This window comes from Cervus elaphus, chromosome 23 (assembly GCF_910594005.1).
Source record: "Cervus elaphus chromosome 23, mCerEla1.1, whole genome shotgun sequence".
NCBI lineage: Eukaryota > Metazoa > Chordata > Mammalia > Artiodactyla > Cervidae > Cervus > Cervus elaphus.
Window position 1 is genome coordinate 46,933,678 of NC_057837.1, and position 23,466 is coordinate 46,957,143.

Consider the following 23,466-nt stretch of genomic DNA (forward strand, 5'->3'; position numbering starts at 1 on the left):
CCTGGACTTACAACTGGCATCTGAGTCAGGAAGAGGGGCTATCTTATGAGACTAAACCCTTAACCTGTAGGATCTGATACTATCTCTGGGTAGATAGTGTCAGAATTGAGTTGAATTGTAGGACATGTAGCAATGTTGGAAAATTGCTGGTGGCAGGGAAACCACCACCAATCCTACACACACACACACACACACACACACACACACACACACATTGGGTTTGAGTGTTAGAATCATTTTAACCAGTGATAAGAAAGATTACCAATAGTGCAGGAACTGCCAGTGGAAACACAGAAAGTCTCCTGAGTCCAGAACAGAGCAAATCAGAAGCCAAACCTGGGTTGAGAAACAAAGAAATGATGACAAAAATCAGACAGTTTGTTTCAAAAATCTGGCACCAGGAAGAAATTAAGTTAAGAACCCAAGTGTGGGAACCAAGGGGAAAATAGGCACAAGAACAAGATGAGAACATGGGATAGGTAACCACACTCAGGACATTGTTTAACTGATTTTTCTGGTAGACTCTTATTTGCAAGGTCCTGAGACTCTCCTCCCAAGCAATTTATAACCTAGTTATATATGGACAGAGCAGCTTAAAATGGCACTGGATGATACAAGCCAGTTGCTGCTGGAGCAGGAGGGAGATGGTGGAGTTTTGTTGGGGAAATATGGACAGCTTCACAGAAGAGAGGGGTGTGAAGGAATTCAGGACTCAGGAAACTGCTTGAGCAGAGCCTCACCCAAGGCAGTTAAAGAAGGGGCAACTGGCCTAGCAGGACTGAAGCCCAGGGGGGATTCAGGGAGAGAGGTTGTCAGAAACATGGTCTGGGCTTTTTCACACAATCTGAACCCCAGACCCTGGAGTCTAGCCACTAAGGAATCATTTTATGTGTTTAAAGAGTGGAGAGATATAGCCTCCTGTAATACATCTGCAGCATGATGGCTTCTCTTTAAGTTTACAATCATTCATCCTTAGAAAAAATGTAATTTCTGATGCTATACCTTCAATTGCTGAACTGAGAAAGTCAGAGGGGAGAAAGGGGAGAAATGAGGTCTTTGAGGACATGAATACCCCCAATGAATGGGCCCATGCTAAAGATGACCCTCATTATTAGAGAAAGTTTAAAATACTCTCCATTACACCCACACTCTCCTCCAGCTAATGCCTATTTCTCTGCTCCTTCCAGGACAAAACTTCTCAGAATTGTCTCTACTCCCTCACCTTCCATTTCTTCATCAATTTACTCTGTGTGTTCTTACCACTGTCTTGAAACTAATCCCATCAAGGCCCCAATAACAACTTCTATGTCACCAAATCCAGTGAGTTCTTTCCCACCTCCATTCTATTTGGTCGCTCTATAGCTGACCCCTGCCTCCTTGAAAGGCACCTCCTTTCTCACGCTCTTGATATCCTCCTACTTCACTGGCTGTCACTTTTCAGTCTCTCTTGCTATCTTCTCTTTTTCTAATTCAAAGTGTGGCTCAGCAGATCAGCAGCATCTAGGAACCCATGAGAAATGCAGATTCTTGGACTTCATCTCAGAATTACCAAATCAGAATCTCTAGGGTGGGCCCAACCAGTCCATCCTAAAGGAGATCAGTCCTGGGTGTTCATTGGAAGGACTGATGTGGAAGCTGAAACTCCAATACTTTGGCCACCTGATGCAAAGAGCTGACTCATTGGAAAAGACCCTGATTCTGGGAAAGATTGAGGGCAGGAGGAGAAGGGGACGACGGAGGATGAGATGGTTGAATGGCATCACCGACTCAATGGGTAAACTCCGGGAGTTGGTGATGGACAGGGAGGCCTGGTGTGCTGCAGTCCATGTGGTCGCAGAGTCAGACACGACTGAGCGACTGAACTGAATTGAACTGAGAGTGGGCCCAGTGTTTTATCCAGACCCCAGGTGATGTACACTGAAAGCTAAGAACCATGATCTAAAACTGTCTGAGTTTCTTACCATTCAGTCCTGATTCCTCTTCTTTCCTCTGGCTACACTTTCTCCCTTGATGTTATCATCCGAGCCCACAAGTTTGAAAATCATCTAAATACTGGTGGTGGTTTAGTCACCTCAGTCATGTCCAACTCTTTGCAACCCCATGGACTCTAGTCCACCAGGCTCCTCTGTCCATGGGATTTCCCAGGCAAGAATACTGGCTGCCATTTCCTTTTCGAGGGGATCTTCCCGACCAAGGGATCAAACCCAGGTCTCCTGTACTGCAGGCAGATTCTTACTGACAATTTCTAAATGCACATCTTCAGCACCAACCCTCCCAATCTGGAGGTTACACTAAAATTCAACATACCCAAAATGGAAGAAACTTCTGTAAAACTTGTTGCCTCTAAAACTTGGTCTTTCTCCATTTCTCACCATTTCAGAATACCTCCTCTACCACCAAGTCCCACCATTGCCCCATAGGCCCCACACAACAGTCAGAATGGTCTTTGAAATAAGGTCATGTCACCACCCCGCTTAAATCTTCAAGGGCTTCCTATCACATTTAATTAAAATCTAAAGACCTGGTCATTGGCTGTTAGGCCCTGCATGTCCTGGTCACTTTCTATGTGGCTTCCTGTATTCCCTTTACTGTCTAAGGTCAGAAATTATAACTATCTAATTCACAGTAGGTTATAATTCTTCTTTTGAAAATAAGATAAACATAGAGTTTGACTTCTTTAGCTTCTCCATGTTTGCTGAGGGGGATCTATGTGATGTTGACAGGTAACTTTGAGCCAGGACACGGGAGATGCAAAGGGAGAATTTCAAAGAATGTCTTCATGGTGCCATAACCTCAGCACAGCCAGGCACCAGAGGACAAACCCTCAAACATGCTTGTCATTCAGTTCAGAAAGTGGCCTTCCTTATATATAATGGGATATAGTAGTTGTGGTGATGGTAGAGACTGAGGTGAGGAATGATGCAGGGCCATTTGCAAAAGCTTTCTCCTGTGGGCTGACCAACGTGATGCTGTTCACGAGGCCAATGAAAGCCCCTAAGAAACTACAACCCCATAATGGCAGTTTTCAAAAATGGCCACATTCTTTGATACTCTTCCCATTGAGAGATGGGGTCCATGATCCCTGCCCTTGAATCTGGATGGGCATATGACTACTTTGGTCAATAGCATATAGTGAAAGTGATGTTATGTGACTTTTGACACTATGTGAGAAGTGGCAATGCAGTTTCCATGTTGAAAGTCTCACACTTGGGTCCTCTTGGGACTTCTTAAGCCAGGTAAGAAGCTCATCAAACTTGAGACTACTATGCTGGGAGGAAGCCAGGCCACATGGAGAAGTCATGTGAAGGCACTTCAATCAGTACACCTGATTTTCAAGTCCTCCCAGCCCAGGTGCCAGCCATGCAAGTGACTGAACTGATTCCAACTCCTAGCTATCAAGTCAACCTCAGACACTGAGTCTTCCCAATAGCAGCCTCAGACGTCATGGGGCAGAGTCATGTCCTCATTGTGCCTGTCCAACTCTTTGGCCTACACAATTCATGGGCATAATAAAATAGTGGTTTCTTTAATCCATTAAGTTTTGGAGTAGTTGCTACATGGCAACAATAGCCAGAAAAGGACAAAAGGCAATGTCATTTGGTTCCCTCAAACCCTCACGAACTATGTTGCCTTTTGAGCATTTTCTGGGTTGGGGGAGGAAAGGAAAGCATTCAAGCCAGTTGACATCAGATTCTTTTGAGGAAAAAGGTTGAGTTTTGGCATCTTCTAAACAAGCTTTACATTGCCCTTCCTGGCAGGGGAAAGTCAGTCCCTTGCCCAGCCTGATCTGGTCACTCACTCCACCAGCTCAAGACTCAAAGAGATGCTTCACTGTCCCCAATGTATCTCACAATAAACAATCTCTGAGGAAAGAAGGTAAGGCTCTAAAAGTAGTGTCAACTTAATCATTATGTAAGACTTGAAGAAAGAATTCATAGGGCCTGGACTCCACCTTAGGCCTGTTCATGCTGATCATGCTCAGCCACCTCCCCAACGGACTCTGAACTCTGCGTTTAGTGCCTAAGGAAACAACAAGAGAAGGATAAGACCCCCTCCAGACAGGGGAAACTTGATCGTATCCAGGTTACTCATCGCCTAAGAGAACACATATACTAATCACCCCTTCCTCCAGACAGGCCATAAATTTTCTGTACCTGTCGGAGTGTAACCTTGGGCTTATTGATTATTGGCTAATTGTTTAACTGTCTGAGCACATGGCACATGAATGACGGGGTTATTGGGATTGTATTTACCCTTCCTTTGTTTATGTAAGTCTCAAGGAATTTGGGGTGGTGGGTTCGGACACGTACACATGGGGTATAAAAGATTTTCACAAATGCTGGTCGGGGTCCTTGGCTAAGAGGAGACTCTGCCTTGGGCCCGTTGGTATAATAAACTGCACTCCACTATCTGCATTGTCCTTCTGAATGAGTTTGTTTCCCGGAATGCGTGGCTACAACAGACTGACTGGATAGAAAACAGCCCTGGCATTGCTGCCTAATACTCATTTCTAACTGGCCACAATCCATTTCCATTACTGAATCATCTTCATTCCATTGTTATGTTTTATAGACCTCTCATTTCTCCTTCCCAGCAGAACTTTCAGGCCCCCATCCACATTCATATATACATCACCTCATTCTACACAGTTCTCCTGGCCTCTCAGCTCCCTCACTTGTGCTCATCCTATTTGAGAGATCCACCCAGAGATATTTAACCTAATGGGTGTCTCAATATTTTTAAACCTCTTTCCTTGCAAGTTCAGTGGAGCCTCTTGCCCATAACAAGGGGACTAGATATCTCATTTTTCCCAGGTTTATACCCATTGACCCAGCATAAATAATATTGGTACTCTCAAAAGTGACCAAATTTGGGTAATGATGTATATGATCCCTCTAACACCTGTTTTCTATCACTTGCCATCCTTCACATGAGACAAACCCCTACATAAAAATTTGGCAGTAATGGTGATCAAGAACACACCATGTTTTATACAAGAAACCTCAGGTAATGTGCAGAATGGACTTGTTAAGTGGAGTGCATTTCCCTCACTTTATGAATATCATAATCTAGTCTTATTTTGTAGACAATGAGCAGGAACTGAGTAAATGACGGCAGGTGATGGCTAATATCCTTTCTAGGCCTCAAATTTTAATCTGAAAATTCACAAACATTGCGCTCAATCCAGGGTAGTAGAATTTTTGTTCTTTTTAGAAATTTCTGGTTACCAAAGTTCCAGAAATTGCTTTCTCATTTCCTGATCTTTTATTTTCTCTATTACGTAACGAGAAGCTCGGGCTTTGGCCGATTTTTCCTTTAAAGATGATTTTTATCGTCAACAAGCGATTTCGGGGAGTGATGAGCCGGGGAGGCGATATTAGTTGATGCTAGCGTTTAAGCCAGTCTCGACTCGTTTTGCCCAGGGACTTAGATTCCTGGGTCTGCCGGTAAACCCCGGGCGTCGGCAGCGGGCGCGCCTGAGCGTGCGCGCGCCGTCGCCTCCCCGCCCCTGCACCTCCTCCTCCGCCCGGCGACTCACCCGCCCTAGTTGCCAGTCGCTGACAGCCGCAGAGCAGAGAGCGTCTTCTTTTTCGCAGAGGCAGGTAAACAACCACGTAGTCCTTTAAATTCCCAGCGGAGACCGCCCAACCCCAGGGCTGGCGGCCGAGGCCCCCGGGCACCCAGCCGGATCGGATTGGGTGGGAGGCAGACCTTGACCGTGAGGAGGACTGGGGACGTTCCGGCGGGCGCGGGGAACGTCGGGCCTGTTTAGCGTGCTCGTTGGATTTTGACAGCCGCCGCTCGGTTTTGCCCTACTGGTTAGGAGAGCTCCATTTACTCGGAATGTGGACGGGGGCCGCGGCTGGCTGGCCCCCCTCCCGGGGTATGTGGGCGGTGTGTAGGAATCTAGCCCCCTCCCACGCTCGTCCACTGCGGGAGTGGGATGGGCGAATCGCACCGGTAGAGGGGCCGCAGGTCAGAGGAACCGCTGGGGAGCTCAGAAGAACAAGGGAGAGGCCCCGGAATCTGGGGCCTCCAGATGCCCAGAGGAGACGCGTTATTGGGGGTGGGGGAAGCTGGCGCCCCACGGGGCCCGACCTCGGCGGTGAGGAGTGCGGGAGCGTCCGTGGGCCCCCAGCCGCTGCTGCCGAACTCCTCCCGAGGGGCGGCCCTGCCTGCCATCACGCGGCTGGGAGGTACCTGGGTAGCTGCGGGTGAGTCTCTGGCAACCGCGTGGGGATCGGCTCGGGCGGGCGTGGCCTGGGCTTCGGCCTCGGCGAGGGGAGTCATGGGCGACCCTGCCCTCACTCCAGGCCAGAGAAATCCAGGTACCGGGAGCAGTGTTTCCTGGGAGCTCAGATGTGGTAAAGCCAAAGCTTTTCGCTGTCTCCACTGACCCTCCGGAAGGAGGGATCTCGGCCTTAAGGAGACTGAGGGGAGGGGATCAGGCGCCTCTCGGAGAAACACCCTCATCTGCCAATAGGGGTGGCACCTTCACGTTTGATTACTAAACAACGAGGAGAAGTCCGTTTTTTGCTGTCCTTTTTCGTCCCCCCCCCCCTTTTCTTTTGGTACCATCTGTAGCAAATAGATTTTTTAAAATCATAAGCCCACCACCCTCACCATCTTGTTTTTCAGTTTCCTCGTCTCCAGATTCTTAACAACAAAGCAGTTTCACCTCCCTGATCATGGTTATCCTCATCTCATGGCCGAGTTATTTGCTTGTACTTAAGAGCAAGCAGGGTTTATTAAGCAGTTTCCCGAATGCTGAACATTTGAAGTGTTACTTTTCCTTGCAAAAGATTCCACACAGAATAGGATTAAAAATTTTCACAAGTTGTCAGAGAAAAATAGGAACAGAAAATTGAATAAAAATGTCAGACCTCTGGATAATGAACAACTCTCTCAGATTTTAAAATTAACCTATGAAAAGGAACAGTTTTCCTATGGAAACACTGAGGGGCTCTAACAATGAAAAAGAACCAGAAAAGGAAAGAAAACAGAGTTAGGATGTGATTTGTATATGATTTGTATCTGATGCAAATTTTTCATACTTGTGAAAGAAAAATATCAAGATTATAAAAAGATAAATGGTGAAATGAAGAATCATTTATGGGATAAAATACAAATTAAAGCAAGTCTGGATTATCATTTTACAACTAGTAGTAAAAACAACAGTAACAGCAACCACTCCTGGAAGGTTACCTAGAAATTTGCATATTCAGTTATCATGGGAGGTGGCAAGGCTTTGGAGTTTAAAATATGGCTCTGCAACTAATTTTACAATTCGGGACCTAATTTCCTCCTCCTCCTCTTGTCCATTCATAAAATAGAGGAAATTATACCTACTTCAGGAGTTTGCCAAGATTAACTGTAAAACTGACCTTTAGTATGTATACTTTTATTCTTTGCCTAGTCACACTGCACTGGGGGACATTGTGAATCTGTATGAAATTTGTGAAAAACGGTCTGGTGATCCTTTAAGCCATGACCCAGAAACCCCACTCCTGGGAACTTACCTGCAATGGAAGAAACAAGGAAAGAAGAAGAAAAGCTGCATGCACCCACAGAACTCAGAATGATCTAAAATTAGATGCAGTCCAGAGGCAACCTAAATGTATTAATAAAATAGCAGAGCAGCAGCTAAGAAAATCATAGCACTTTACTGAAAGAAACATTGTGTAACCATCACAAGTCATAATTTTAGAGCCTCTCTGTGATATATAGGAAAAAACTGACAGGTCAAAGTAAGATTACTCAGACATGGATGCATATGTGGAAAATCTGAGCGAAAAATGGACCCACAGTTTTCTGTGTATGGGAGAAGGAGAGTTCAGTGTCATGTTTGCTTTTTTTTAGTCAGCGTCATCTCTTTTTTAAAAATACTATCGTATTTTTTCCTTGAGTAGATTCATTAGTGGTTTAATGATTTATATACTGAGTTATTCTGTTAAAGAATCAGTTCTTTATATTTATTTATCAATTATAGTTTTTTCTTTTTTTTTTTAAGGACTTCTGAATATATTTGAAAACCGAACAGTTTCAACCAAGTCAAAGCATCTGTCTTCCCAGAGACACAAATCCGACTTAAGCTGAATCACAGCAGATGTAGGTACCCTGCGGAATCTCTTTGGTCTTGTGATGGTTGAAAGTGCGCAACTGTTGCACAGAAGATAAGGGACTGAAAAAGCTGGGATCACAAATCCTTGCTCTGGAGGCCACTGGGATCTATATATGTAACCCTCACCTATTATATCACTCTTTCTTGTAAAATCATCTTGATTTTGCAGGGAAAGGGACATAGTTTTCTCTAGAATCATTCTGAGTTATGTAAGAAGCAGCCATTTAAAAAATAGTATAATAAAAGCAATAATCTAACATTTCTGCACCAAATCAACACTGAAGGTGACTATCAACAGACAAAGGTTTTATGAGGTAACAGTTTTTCTAAGCTGTAGTTTTAACTTACCTATTCCATTCTCCCTTTTTAGATCTTATTTCCTTTTCCAAGGCAACCAGTTTATCAACTGAACTGTTGCATATGAAACATTCAAAACCTGACTGTGTCTAAAGCTGTGGTGGCTACAGCAAAATAATCTTTGAGTGAATAGCATGTTTAACAGTTCTTACAGTTGGGAGAATTTTTTCTCAGTTTATTCATTCTTTTTCTCCTAACCATGTTCTGCTTATTGCTGTTCTAATATTGTGTGATCACATCAAGGGAGGTGTTCCCTTTTATGCAAAACATTATAAATGTTAAATGTTTTCTTCCCGAGACCAAGCTCGGAAGATTGGCTAGGGGTGCAGCTCCCTGGGAAGCCTTATTATAGATTCCTACTAGATACTCCCAGGCTGTTGGCCTGGTGTAGACTTTAGCAATGTTGCTTTTCTTTTCTTTTTTTTGTTGTTGTTGCTTTTCTTAAAGCTCTTCACATCACTCTGAGGATGGACCAGACTGGAGACCGTTTGCCCTATTCAGTCCAGGGCTAGGCCTCAGTGTCAGTGGAAAAACCTCCACCTCAAAATGGTTTGTAAATTTTTGTACAGCTTGCATTAGACTCTTTTTAAGGAGCAGTGACCTCAAAAGATGAAAATATGACAAATGAGTTCCACTTAGCTTATGAAAAATTGGAAATTTCCCCAGGGCAAGGATGGATAGAGGGACTGTTTGGTGCCAGTTTCCAATTTAACTAAATAAGTCTCAAGGGTATAACATATTTTGAGTATCAAAAGTTTGGCCCCTGGCACACAACCACTGGACATAAGTTCCTACCAGCTCTGATTCTCAATCCCCATGTATAAAAGCGAGTAAGATGAATGGGACAATATATGGATAGTTTTGTTGTTGTTCCTTCTCTCTCATTCCATTGCTCTGCCATGTGCTTATGCACTAATGCCACATGATCGTATTTATTATAGTTTTCCAATCCATCTGATACCTGGCAGGCCAAGTGTACCCTAGATTTTCTTCCTATTCAGTAATTTCTTCAGTCTTCTTAATTTTGCTGCTGCTGCTGCTAAGTCGCTTTAGTCGTGCCCGACTCTTAGCGACCCCATGGATTGCAGCCTACCAGGCTTCTCCATCCATGGGATTTTCTAGGCAAGAGTACTAGAGTGGGTTGCCATTGCCTTCTCCATCTTAATTTTGAGTATCATTATATTCTTTAAAATCCTCTTTGAATTAGGACTGAAATTGTATTGACTTAATGATTAATTGGAGTTGAATTGGTATCTTTCAAAATCTTCAATCTTGATTTTCCCAGTCATAAACCTTGCCTATCTTTTTTTTTTTCAGTCTTCCAGCTTTTTTCGTCTAAGTTCTACTATTTATTATTAGGTTAAATCTTAGTTTGCATTTTTTGTTGCCATAATGGGTGGAATTTTTTTTTTTCACACTAAATCTTCTAAGTAATTACAACTAATTTGAGTATTCACTCTTTTCTATATGTTGAGTTTAAAAACTGCCACCCTAATAAATAAGCTCATTTATTTATTCAAGGGCATTTTTGGATGACTGTCCTGAATTTTCCAGATAGAAAATCATACCTGGCTTTCTCCATAGCAGTCCAAAATAGCAGCAATCACTTACATTCTTTTCTTGTTAATCTCATTCAAGAGAATGCTTTTCCTCTGTTAAGATAGGGTGTGGGCTGTGTATTACTTCTAGTTCTATAGAAATTTTTTCAACATCTTAAACTTAAAAAGTTAGAAAAGCACTGATTCCTGAATTTAAGTGAGAGCTTTAATTTTAATTGAAAACTTTGCAACGTCAGAGAATCATTTTTTTCTCCTTAACCTACTAATAGGTTAATTGATTTCATGACTTTGAGCCATTCTTGTATTCCTAAAATAATCTGTATTGGTCACAGTGTATTCTTTTACTAAAATATCAAAATCAATTTGGTGGTAATTTCTTTTGGATTTTGGCATCCATATTGCTGCAGGTTGGGTAGCTAGGAGTGTGAGCCCTTCACTCCTTGTGGCTCTTACTGCTACATCTCAGGTGAACTGCCCAAATGTTTATATCTCTACTGAGTAAGAATTCCAGATTCTTATAACAATTGCCTAAATTGATACTCTCACTTGAATGGCTCATAGATGTAGCAAAGTTAATATATCCAAACTATAACTTTATTTTTCTCACAAGCCTGGCCCTCTATCAGTTTTCTTGTTTTCATTAGGTGGCATCACCACCATCTACCTAGTTCCAAAAGCCACAAACCTGGTCAACTCTCACATCCACTCTATCAGCTTAGTTGTTTTTTTCTGCAAAATACATCCCATTTTTCATAGCTCCTTGCTGCTTTGTCACAGTCCCAGATTCCACCACCTTCTTCCTTTAATCATTTTCTAAATGGTCTCACCATTTCCTTTCTTATCCCTCAAAATTTTCTCTTTACACAACAGTAAGGGTGAACTTTAAAAAAAAAAGAAAAAAAAAATCTGTGATGTGATTCTCCTAAGCCACTTGATGGCTTCACACTGTTTCAGGCTCCAGATACTTATCTCCCTGTAGTCCCCAAACCCACAAACTAAATATCTTACCACTGTGTTCTCAGCCACAGAACAGTAATATTAGAAGACATGTAATAAATATTTGTTCAAGTAATCAATAGTTATTGTACAGTAACTTTTTTCTCCATTTCTTTTATGATAAATGGTCAAGTTTTCTATTTAAAAACTGGTACATACTAGCTGTTCCATAAATATTTATTTAATGATTGATTCAATGTCAGTTTTTATAGTTGAATAGAAAGGTAATCCCTCCCACACAGATTTTTTTTTTTAATTTTTTATGAGGCAAGGAATATGACTACTTGGAAAACTGGCTGCCTGAGAAAATGGCAGACTAATGTCTCAAAACAAGTATCAGTGTCTAGATGCCAGGTTCTTTTACAGAACAGAGATGTCAGGAAGATGAGGAAATAAAGGCAGAATAGAGAGGGAGAGGCAGTGTGGAAGTAAAGTAAAAAAGACCCATGTCTTGCAAGACATCTCCAGAAATGGGCAGCCTGTGGAAGGGATGTGTTAATCTCTTCTTTCCTGCAACCATTCACAGGTGGGAAGTGTCAGATTATCTCCCTGTGAGCTAAACAAAGGCACTTCAGTCCAACAGTTAGGCAGAGGGACTGGGTTTTCTGAGGCAGGCCATTATGTATGATTATAATAACAACAGCAACAAAAAGCAAGTCAAAGAAACAGTTCCAACATGGAGTCAGAATTGGTTCTTGTCTGCAACAGTTCCCCACTGTCAAGGTCCATCTGACAATCTTGTAGGAAAAGGGGACAGTGATCTTTCTGTTTGTCAGATGAATCTTTCTGGGAGTGTCTGCCTTTGATGCCAGTGTTCCAAATATTGAGATTTGTTTTCTTTTTGTTCCTCCTTGGAAAGTGCCTACTTTATACCTGTCAACTTAGAAATATTGGACTTCAAACCCAGGAGGCAGTATCTCAAGTTAAGAAATTTTGCACTTTTCTGTGTATGGGAAGATGCATGAGTCAGGGCTCATTAAAATTATTTCCTTGATATGTAATTCAGCTGTCTGGGGCCTGTGATCCTGTGTTCTCAAGAGTTTCCTCAAGGTTCACCACAGGGAATGGGTGCAATCTGATGACTGCTAGACGGCAGGTATTTTCCCTCCTGAGTTTTCTTTCCTGAGTTTTTTCTCCTTCTTGAGTTGACTTGGGGTTCACCAGCTCACATTGGAGGGCTTCAATTGTTGATTCCATTTCTCAGGTCTTCCCTTCTTGGTCAGGAATTTGACCAATATTTGGGAGACATTTCATGATCAAACTTTGTTTCATGGTGCTGTGAGGTTCATCCCAGATCAGGCAAAACTTCTTGATGCACCACTCCAGGTGCTAAATTTTGGATTAGACCCCCATGAATAATTAAAGATTTTCTGGATTCTGTCTAATTATCATCCAGGAGACATTTTCCATTGTTGCTTCTTCCCATACCTAGAATCACACTATTATAATTATTTTATGTTGTAAATGTGATCTATTTTCTCAAGATGTTCAGCGTAGTTTTATTGGAGGCCTGATTACACATTAGTTCCTGCAAGAGACAACCATATTATAAATTAGTCGGGATATAAGTAATGCAGCTAGTAACACTGATAATGACATAGTGCAACAGGGAGACACAAAACACAATTTAAAAATAAAGAATAAAGTAAAGCAATGATTAGTATAACTAGTTGTAGTCCAGTTGCAATAATCTAGTGACCAAAGGAGCCATGACTGATTAAACGAGCTATCTTCAGTTTCATTGTACTGGCCATTGCCATAGCTTAATCTTTGAGACAATCATATGCTACTGGCAGGATCAACCAGATAGAGAGAGAAAGATTTAAGTTTTACTTTTGCTTACAAAAGATATAATTTACCAAGTTACTCTTAAGTCAGAGGTTAAGGAAGTTTTCCTTATTTAAACCAGTTATTTTTAGATAGAAACCATAAAAATTATAGCAATTTATCAGTTCACTCAGTCCTATGTAACTAATCCTTTTTGTTAACAGCTTTATGAAGCCATCAGATTTCCCATTAGAATTCTTCAATGTGTTACTAGTTCAGCATTATGATCTAAAAGTCAGAAACTTGGATTTATCCAAAAGTCCTTTTTATAAACCTTCTTGAAGAGGAGGCGTTTTTACAGAGGCAAGAGTGAAACCATAACTGTCCATAATGACAAAAGACTTAAGAAGGCACTTTAAATCTGATTATGATGCAATTGACAAAGTAACCTGGTTACTGCTGTGACATACAATGCTTTCAGGTAATAGAACTAGAGTTATGACTGATAATATTCTACCAGGACATATCACATTTCTAAGAACTCATATAATCTCTAGAATATTGATATCATTTATCATATAATAAAATTTAAGATTTATTATTCATTGGACAACACTTGCCATGTAGTTTAACATACCAAGTAAATCTAATTAGTTTAATATCTCCCTTTGGTGTGTCTCAGGGGCCCTTTGAAGCACCCCAAAGTTAGCTAAAGATCAAAGGAACTTTATTGTAATTTGATTTGGGAAGTCTTGTCAAAAGAGCATTAAGAAAAAATATTTTAAAACACAACAGGATCATAGGTCACTGTGAAACAATAGTTACTTACTTAACCAAAATGACAATAAAAGATTTCAAAGGCAAATATAGAACAGATTATTTAAAAGGTAGAAATACTTATTATCTATTATCAAAGGAGAGAAAAGCCAAATTTGCTTTGTACTAGGTTACTTTCAAGACTCATTTATTCAGTTAAATTTGTTTTAAACTTAGTCCTGATCATATACAAAACTACTTTTTCAGGGTCCATGTTTAACGAACTTTCCATCACTTAATTTATTTTAGCACAATTTTAACTTTCAAGTTGTTGAATATCTGGAGATATCCTAAAATAAAATTATTTCTTAAAGTTCACTCAAAGCTCTTATCTTCATTTGCATTTTCTTTCCTTAAAAGTTTCTTCACATCAAGTCCCTTTCCTTGCTGACAAATTGTATCAGCAAACAACCATTAATACCAAATATAATTTAATACTAAATATTTCCCAGCTCACGTGAACCTGGAGCTCATTTAGCTTAATTGTATTTAGAATTGTTTGGTTTGTAAGCACTTACTTTTGTTTAAACCAATTAAATAGAGCTCTTTTACAAATCAACTGCAGCAATGTTATCCAAAGACAAAGATACATACAAACACACAAACAGAGAGGCCTCAGTTCTTATTTCAAGATTGCAGTACTGAGTCAGGCAATGTAAAACCCATCAGTTTACATATGAGGTTGAATTAAAATTGGGTTTCTCATAGATGGAATAAGTCAAACTCACTTGGCTAGATAGCTAAATATTTGCAGAAAAAGCACTTAGGAATTCTAATTATCTTGGCCAAGCCAACTTCTAAATTACTTTACCTACTCTAAAATTTGCATTTTAAAAAGACAGTGTAATGAGGGTTCCTGAGAAGACATTTGTGTCTCAAAGACATTTGCATCTCAGAGATACAGCCAAGTTTTTCCTAAAATACTTTGTTTCCTCTGTTAAATACTTACAGGCCTCTTAAGATAACCAGGGAAGGTCTGGGGAGTAGTAAAATGATTGATGGGATTTGGATTATTTTTGGAACCACACTTCCGGTGCTGTAAAGACTGCATTTGTAAAACACAGACAGTTTTGTTTTTCTTTTTTGAATGATACTGAAGGATTGACATACCCATTTACCTATGTTGGAAAGTTTTACCTTTCCTCATTTAGCTTAGCTCTTGGGAAGACACAGAGGCAACAATTTAGGCTCCTGTAAATCAGTCTGGACTGAGGAATCTGCCTCATAGTCCTACCTGGAAGGTCGTAGCCAGGGGGAATGGGTCAGTGTTTTGCTTGAACCAATGTGTGCTTCACAATGCCTAGAAGTTGTCTTGCTGGAGTTGTCGTAGCCACACGTTCCGGGAAACAAACTCACTCAGAAGGACAATGCAGATAGTGGAGTGCAGTTTATTATACCGGCGGGCCCAAGGCAGAGTCTCTTCTTAGCCAAGGACCCTGACCAGTTTTTGTGAAAACCTTATATATCCTAAATGTACGTGCCCAAACCCACCTCCCCAAATTCCCTGAAACTAGTCTGAACAAAGGAAAGATACAAAGTTAACCCATGATTCATATTCCTTAAGCCGAGGTAGTTAACAGTGGACAATTATCAATAGGCCTGTGGTCATATCCCAATAAACACAATAGAATTTATGATTCTATTCAGTTACACAGATAATTAGGGTATTCTTTTAGGCTACTGAGAGTCTAGGTATGAGCCCTGGGGCTCTTCCATCTGGGGGGTCTGGTTTTCCAGTTGGTATGTCATTTCCATAGATCCTGGGCATATAAGCTCAAAGTCCACAGTCTGGCCCAACATGGAGTCCTGCTTTCAAGATGGAGCCTGTTCTGTCTGTTTCCTCCTTCAGAGTCAGATGCTCTTAATAGTCTGGTCCATTCTGTTACCCACTTATTCTGTCACAAGAGACTTCAAGCAATAGGCGCCTTAATGGCTTTTAAGTGCCTGACCCGTGCCCTCACAATGTTAATTGGCCTGCTACTCAGCCTAAGGGAGAAGGAGGAAAGGAGAGCCTTGACCTGCTTGGGTGGCAGCTACTGGGGCACAGTGGGCTATGAGGCCTTCAGAACACCCCAGAGAATAACCCTAGCTAGAGTTCCATAGATATTAGTCTGTTTGCAGAGGGTTTGAGGGGAAAGGAATGAGGGAGTGTGAGAAGTTTGGAGACCTTAAAGGAAGTACTTCTCCTTTTAGCTCAAGCAATTAGTATCAGATGCCTGTATGTTACCAAAGTAACCAGAATAAACCAAAGTCTAGCCAGCTAGAGGGTCACATTAACATGACTTCCCAGTTTCATTAGACCTGTGACCTTTGTCCAAAATGCTTTATAAATGGAGTTTTCCTTCACGGGTGGTGCTCCCCAAGCTGAAGCTGAAGCTCTCCACTGTCAAAGTTACCCAGGGCTCCTGTAGGAAAATTAGAATCAAATGCCTCAAGTCCAAGGGAGTCCCCAAGCCTCTTCATTTATTATCAGAGTGTTCCTCTCCTTTGCAAAACACTTCTAATTGCAAGAGTGTGTAATTGTGAGCCATTCAGGGCCCATTGCTCTTCTGATCTTAACATATCTAATATATGTCCCCAAAACTTTTCTTCAGGATAGACAAAATATTTCCCATTTTTATAGGTTTGATAGCACCAAAACACACAAAAAAATAGGCAAATTCCAACATAAATGACACAAATTCCAGCACTAATACATAGATGAACCATTTCCCAGCTCAGGTAAATAAATTTACCCTACAAAACAAATGAACTAATTCCAACTGTGTGCTTGTTTTGTGCCCTCCCTCTGGAGGCATGCATGCTAAGCCGCTTCAGTTGTGTCTGACTCTTTACAACTCTTTGGACTGTGTCCCACCAGGCTCCTCTGTCAATGGGATTCTCCAGGCAAGAATACTGCTATGCCCTTGGATATACTCCAGTATTCTTATACTCCAGTATACTCTATTATTCTTTCCTGGAGAATCCCATGGTCAGAGGAGACTGACAGGCTACAGTTCATAAGGTCACAAAGAGTAGGACACGACTGAAATGACATAGCACAAAACAAGCACACAACTAGGGTAGGCTTACCCCCACAAGAACTAGTTCCCCAATAAACTGGTTCCAACTCAGGTAGAGTCCAACAACAATTCCCATCTCCAACAGGGTACCCCAACCAAATTGGCTTGTCCTATAAAGGAAAAGCCCAAATTTAGAGGGGAATATGCTTCCAGTGTGCACACCAGAGCAACTTACCTACAAAATCAAGTTTGTCAACTCATAATAGAGAAGGGCAAACAAAACCACAAACAAATGAGCCAGCTATCGAATGAAGAAAACTAATGCTATGAAATTGAGTCTGTTGACTTTTAGAAGTTTGTTGATTCTTTTCTTCAACTGCCAGGCCCTGGGGCCACTGATGCCACTTCAGGGAATCTTGAAGGAGAGATCGTCAGCACAAATGGTCCCAGCAGCTGCTAGAGCCTTGCCCTAATATTCCCTAACGGAGCTGGCTAAACACAAGCAGCAAGTCAAATTTGTTACCGAATCCAGGCTTGCTCCACCCAGTGAACAACAGGCCAGTGAATCAGAGATGAGATGTTGAGGGAAAGAATGTGACTTTATTCGGTAAGCTGGCTGACTGAGAAGATGGCAGACTAACGTCTCAAAATAACCTTCTTGGGTTCTGGATGCCAGGTTCTTTATAGAACAAATGAGGGGAAGTGAGGAAATAAAGTAAAAAGGCAGAATAGAGAGGGAGAGGCAATGAGTCTTGGGACATCAGTCTTGCAAAACATCTCTGAGAATCCCCATACAGTTTTTTAATTCATAAATTTTACCTTTTACAGTTAGGTCTCTTATCCATTTAGAGCCTGCTTTTGCATGTGGCATTAAGGTCCTAGTTTTATTTTCCTTCAGTTTCCCAGAAGTCTTTGCTAAATAAACCTTCCTTTCTCATTGATTTGTTTTGTCAATTTATCATTTATCCAGTTTGTACTAAAGTCAGTGTATCTGGGTTTATCTCTGAACTTGTTATTCTGCTTCCTTTGATCTGTATGTTCATTTCTAGATTGGTACCATATTTATTACTATGACTTTATACTAGGATTTAATGTTTGATAACAGTAGGTTCTCACCTCTTTTCCTTTTTAAGGTTGAGTTTTATTTGTGGACATTTCTTCATCCTTTATTGAATTTCTCAAAAAAAATCCAGCTAGAATTTTGATTGTCAGTATTATTCATATTATAAGTTCATTTATAGGAAATTGACATCTTTATAATACTAAGTGGTTCCAACTGAGACCTTTCCATTTTTACAGATCATCTTCTTTGTTCTTTAGTAGTGTTCAATTTCTTTTCCCCCTAGTCTTACTTTCTCTTGAGTTAAGTCAATCCTAGATACTTTACAGTATGAAAGTGAAAGTGAAAGTTGTATCTGACTCTTTGTGCCCCCATGGACTATACAGCCCATGGAATTCTCTAGGCCAGAATACTGGAGTGGGTAGCCTTTCCTTCCTCCAAGGGATCCTCCCAACCCAGGGATCAAACCCAGGTCTCCCACATTGCAGGCAGACTCTTTACCAGGTGAGCCCAAGAATACTGGAGTGGGTAGCCTATCCCTTCTCTGGTGGATCTTCCCGACCCAGGAATCAAACTGGGGTCTCCTGCATTGCAGGTGGTTTCTTTACCAACTGAGCTATCAGGAAAGCCCACTTTACAGTATGGGTTGAAATTATTACTATCTTATTTATTAATTTTTTTCTAGTCAATTATTGCTGGTGTAGAGAAATGCTGTTGATTTTTATAAGCCAATCCATAGCCTTGCTGAACTCTAGTTGAGTCTCTTGTTACCTCTGCCAAGTGTGCTGAATTTTCTATGTATATAATCACATTAATTCCAAATAATGACAGCTGGAGCTCTTTTCTTACAGTTATTGCACCAGTCTTTGTCCTTGCATATGGCATTGGAAGAAGGATTCCCAAGTGGCTCAGTGTTAAAGAATCCACCTATCAATGAGGAGATGCAGATTTGATTCCTGGGTCAGGAAGATGCCTTGGAGAAGGAAATGGCCACCCACTCCAGTATTCTTGCCTAGGAAATCTCATGGACAGAGGAGCCTGGAGAGCTACAGTCCATGGGATCACAAAAGAGTTGGACACAACTTAGTGACTAAAATAACAGTAATGGCACTGGAAGGATCTCCAGTCCTGTGACAGGGGACGTCCTTATTTTGTTTCTGATCATAAAGGGACTGCATTCAAAAATTTATCTATTAATTATGTTTACCATTTCTGTTATATAGTCTTTATTAAGTTAAGCAGGTTTCCTCCTATTCCTAGACTGCTAAGAGTAGTTTTCTTAGTGATAGGTATTCAGTTCAGTTCAGTTGCTCTGTTGTGTCCAACTCTTTGCAACCCCATGGACTGCAGCACGCCAGGCTTTCCTGTCCGTCACCAACTCCCAGAGCTTACTCAAACTCATGTCCATCAGTGATGCCATCCAGCCATCTCATCCTCTGTCATCCCCTTCTCCTCCTGCCCTCAGTCTTTCCCAGCATCAGGGTCTTTTCCAGTGAGTCAGCTCTTTGCATCAGGTGGCCAAAATATTGGAGTTTCAGCTTCAGCATCAGTCCTTCCAATGAACACCCAGGACTGATCTCCTTTAAGATGGACTGGTTGGATGTCCTTGCAGTCCAAGGGACTCTCAAGAGTCTTCTCCAACACCACAGTTCAAAACCATCAATTTTTTGGCACTCAGCTTTCTTCACAGTCCAACTCTCACATCTGTACATGACCACTGGAAAAACCATAGCCTTGACTAGATGGACCTTTGTTGACAAATAATGTCTCTGCTTTTTAATATGCTGTCTAGGTTGGTCATAACTTTCCTTCCAAGGAGTAAGCGTCTTTTAATTTCATGGCTGCAATCACCATCTGCAGTGATTTTGGAGCCCAAAAAATAAAGATAGGTATTGACTGTTATCAAATACTTAATATCTAGATGTGTTAGAGGATTAGGCTGCAACCTGACTATTCTCTGAGAACATCTTATATGAAGTGTCATAACACAGCCAGGCATTCAGAAACCTGGTATGCATTCCTAGCAATTTTACTGTAATCACAGATATGTTTCTGGAATTTGCTAATCTTTGTAGCATAATTTGTACAGTGAGAGATTTTGGATTAAATAATACAAGATCTTCCTTATTTTAATCACAAACAAAGAAAATTCTCCAAGGTCTCATTAAGTTTTGATTTCTTCTTATTCTTAGAAATGATTCTCTACTTCAAAATTGTTTTTTATGATTTTCATAATTAAATGTTGCTTGTGTGATCTCAACTGATTTTAAAATGATTTCATCTTAATATAGTTTATGATTATCCAACTTTATTCTGATATTCAATTTTAAAGTAGTGATCAGCAACATATGCCCATGACCTTATGTCCTATTGCCTGTATCTCCAGTCCGTGGTCATTCCTCAGCTCCAGACTCACCAAGCTTAGCAGACTCACTGGTATCTCTTGTCCCACGTGTAGCTTGATAATGGCATTGTCAAAGCGACATCCTCATTTGTCTTCCTATGGTCTTGCTCCACCTTCTGTCTTCTGTCCACAGAATTGTACAATCCAGAAATCTGGGTTCCACCTCAATTCTTCTAGTCTTTCATCTTCCATGTCAAACACCAAGACTTCCAGAAAGTTCTCATGTTCAATTCCCTGAGGTGTTTGAGCAGAAATTGTGAGCAGCATGGAAGCCAAGAGCTGAGCCCCATGAGCAAATGGAGAGTAGATCAGGGAAGCGGGCCTGCAAAAGACCAGGTGCAAGAATGAGGCCATTTGGCATATCCCAGGATACTGTCCCTCTGGCCCTTACCCAAAACAGGCTCCAAAAATCCTAGTAGACATATTCTGAGTAGTTTAACTGGCCTTTTAACTTTCAAATGGATTTTTATTTATACTCAGGCATTTCAATAATGATAGTAGAAACATAAATGGGATGTTAGTTTATTTGTTTAGTCATTCTTCCTCTGAATATTATGCAAGTTAGTCTTTAGTTCTGAAGGTCATGAAAAATAATTTTATAATATTTGGTGCCACTTTTATTTGTAGATGTCCTAGTGCTGGGGATGACTAATATCAGAATTACAGCATATGCCATTTTTGGTTTTATGGCACATGGTATTTTGGAACATGTGGTTTGATGTGGGGTACAGTAGAAAGTGTTTAATGATCATTCTACTGTGCATCTTTAATCTCTGCCCTTGGAACCACCCATGGTAAGTGAGATCTTCATTCTGAAAGATCTGAATCTTTGATTCATTCATCTGTAATTTGATGAATGTACATTCACAAATGTTCATAGGTTATCATGCAGAATACTTTGTTCCCAAACTGTGCTTGCCCTTATGTGTAAGATATGTGTCTTTTGTACCAAAAATAAAGAGAAAATAAATCACTCATGAATCATTAAATGCTGAACTAAGACTCATTCAGTGAGTGAGTGACTGCAAATATTATGAACACAGCCTTTCTTATCCCATTTTGAATAGCCCCATTTGTCTGTCTATAGAAAGAAAAATTACTTTATAGATGCATTTGCAAAATCTTGCCTGTTTCCTGTTTCCAAAAATTATTGTATTGAGAATTCCTTTGAGAAAATTCTTGTTGGCATTTACATGTCAGAAGATGTTAATTCCTTCATTTAACAGATATCTATTGTGTACCTACTCTGTGCCAGGCTCTGCCCTGGCCCGCTAAGAAGATAGCAGCAAACAAAAGAGACTCATTCCCTGCTTACATTCCCGCATGAGGAAAGAGGATGTGAGCCAATATTCAGAAAATTATTTAATGATCTCAGCACCTACCTTGGGGTCTACCCAACTGGACATTAGAATCAATTCCATAGGGTCCATGCCAGGGTTCGGAAGGTTCCAGGAACTAATATCCCTTATAACAACCCAATAGGCAGAGCTTCCAGTGTCCCCACAAGAATAAGTCCAGTTGCAAGAATCACTATTTTAAAGAAGTTCAAAGCTATGGTAAACCTACCAGATATTTATAGTTTCTTCTAGTTTATGATATAGTGTACCAATCAGAGGTTATTTTTATCATAAGCAATGTTGCTGGCATTCTACATTTATCAAGTTACTAGGAAACAGATCCAGGAATTATTTTAAGGTCAACTTTGTCCTTGGAGGAGAAAGAGTTGTATTAACACTTTACCTACAATTACTTTCGTGAGATGTATGGAATGTGAAGAACATTTATGACCTAGAATATTTATAGCTGATGCCACTGCTATGCAGTCATTCATTATGCTGCAGACTTTAAGTGATTTTTACATGGGCATATGATGCTGACACCCTCTTTATTTTGCAGATAAGTCATCATGGTGAAAAGCCACATAGGCAGCTGGATCCTAGTTCTCTTTGTGGCCATGTGGAGTGACGTCGGCCTCTGCAAGAAGCGACCAAAACCTGGAGGAGGATGGAACACTGGGGGGAGCCGATACCCGGGACAGGGAAGTCCTGGAGGCAACCGCTATCCACCTCAGGGAGGGGGTGGCTGGGGTCAGCCCCATGGAGGTGGCTGGGGCCAACCTCATGGAGGTGGCTGGGGTCAGCCCCATGGTGGTGGCTGGGGACAGCCACATGGTGGTGGAGGCTGGGGTCAAGGTGGTACCCACAGTCAGTGGAACAAGCCCAGTAAACCAAAAACCAACATGAAGCATGTGGCAGGAGCTGCTGCAGCTGGAGCAGTGGTAGGGGGCCTCGGTGGCTACATGCTGGGAAGTGCCATGAGCAGGCCTCTTATACATTTTGGCAATGACTATGAGGACCGTTACTATCGTGAAAACATGTACCGTTACCCCAACCAAGTGTACTACAGGCCAGTGGATCAGTATAATAACCAGAACACCTTTGTGCATGACTGTGTCAACATCACAGTCAAGCAACACACAGTCACCACCACCACCAAGGGGGAGAACTTCACCGAAACTGACATCAAGATGATGGAGCGAGTTGTGGAGCAAATGTGCATCACCCAGTACCAGAGAGAATCCGAGGCTTATTACCAAAGAGGGGCAAGTGTGATCCTCTTCTCCTCCCCTCCTGTGATCCTCCTCATCTCTTTCCTCATTTTTCTCATAGTAGGATAGGGGCAACCTTCCTGTTTTCATTATCTTCTTAATCTTTACCAGGTTGGGGGAGGGAGTATCTACCTGCAGCCCTGTAGTGGTGGTGTCTCATTTCTTGCTTCTCTCTTTATTACCTGTATGCTAATACCCTTGGCGCTTACAGCACTGGGAAATGAAGAGCAGACATGAGATGCTGTTTATTCAAGTCCCATTAGTTCAGTACGCTAATGCCCCATCTTAGCAGTGATTTTGTAGCAATTTTCTCATCTGTTTCAAGAATACCTGACTATATTTCCCTTTTGGAATAGCGTTTCTGCCAAGTCTGGAAGGAGGCCACATAATATTCATTCAAAAAAACAAAACTGGAAATCCTTAGTTCATAGACCCAGACTCTACCTGGTTGAGAGCATGTGTCCTGTGTCTGCAGAGAACTGTAAAGGATATTCTGCATTTTGCAGGTTACATTTGCAGGTGACACAGCCAGCTATTGCATCAAGAATGGATATTCATGCAACCTTTGACTTATGTACAGAGGACATTTTCACAAGGAATGAACATAACAAAATACAAAAGGCTTCTGAGACTGGAAAATTCCAACATATGGGAGAGGTGCCCTTGGTGGCAGCCTTCTATTTTGTATGTTTAAAGCACCTTCAAGTGGTATTCCTTTCTTTAGTAACATAAAGTATAGATAATTAAGGTACCTTATTAAACTACCTTCTAGACA

At 41.2% G+C, this 23,466-nt stretch overlaps 1 protein-coding gene across 3 annotated transcripts; it reads left to right on the top strand.

Annotated features, from left to right (window-relative positions):
- Nucleotides 1–5,480: 5,480 nt before the first annotated feature.
- On the top strand, nt 5,481–23,466 carry LOC122681498 (prion protein). 3 transcript variants are annotated; one of them, XM_043883659.1, is made up of 3 exons: nt 5,481–5,603; nt 8,012–8,109; nt 21,980–23,466. In XM_043883659.1, the coding sequence occupies exon 3, from the start codon at nt 21,990–21,992 to the stop codon at nt 22,758–22,760; it is 771 nt and encodes a 256-aa protein (XP_043739594.1). In that variant the 5' UTR covers nt 5,481–5,603; nt 8,012–8,109; nt 21,980–21,989; the 3' UTR covers nt 22,761–23,466. The 3 variants fall into 3 exon arrangements, with proteins under 3 accessions (XP_043739594.1, XP_043739595.1, XP_043739596.1); XM_043883660.1 differs by having other exon boundaries at nt 5,578–5,599; XM_043883661.1 differs by lacking the exons at nt 5,481–5,603; nt 8,012–8,109 and adding an exon at nt 8,937–9,028.

Bases quoted from the DNA above. Each gene is read 5' to 3' on its own strand.
- LOC122681498 (XM_043883659.1), top strand. From the start codon at position 21,990: ATGGTGAAAAGCCACATAGGCAGCTGGATCCTAGTTCTCTTTGTGGCC.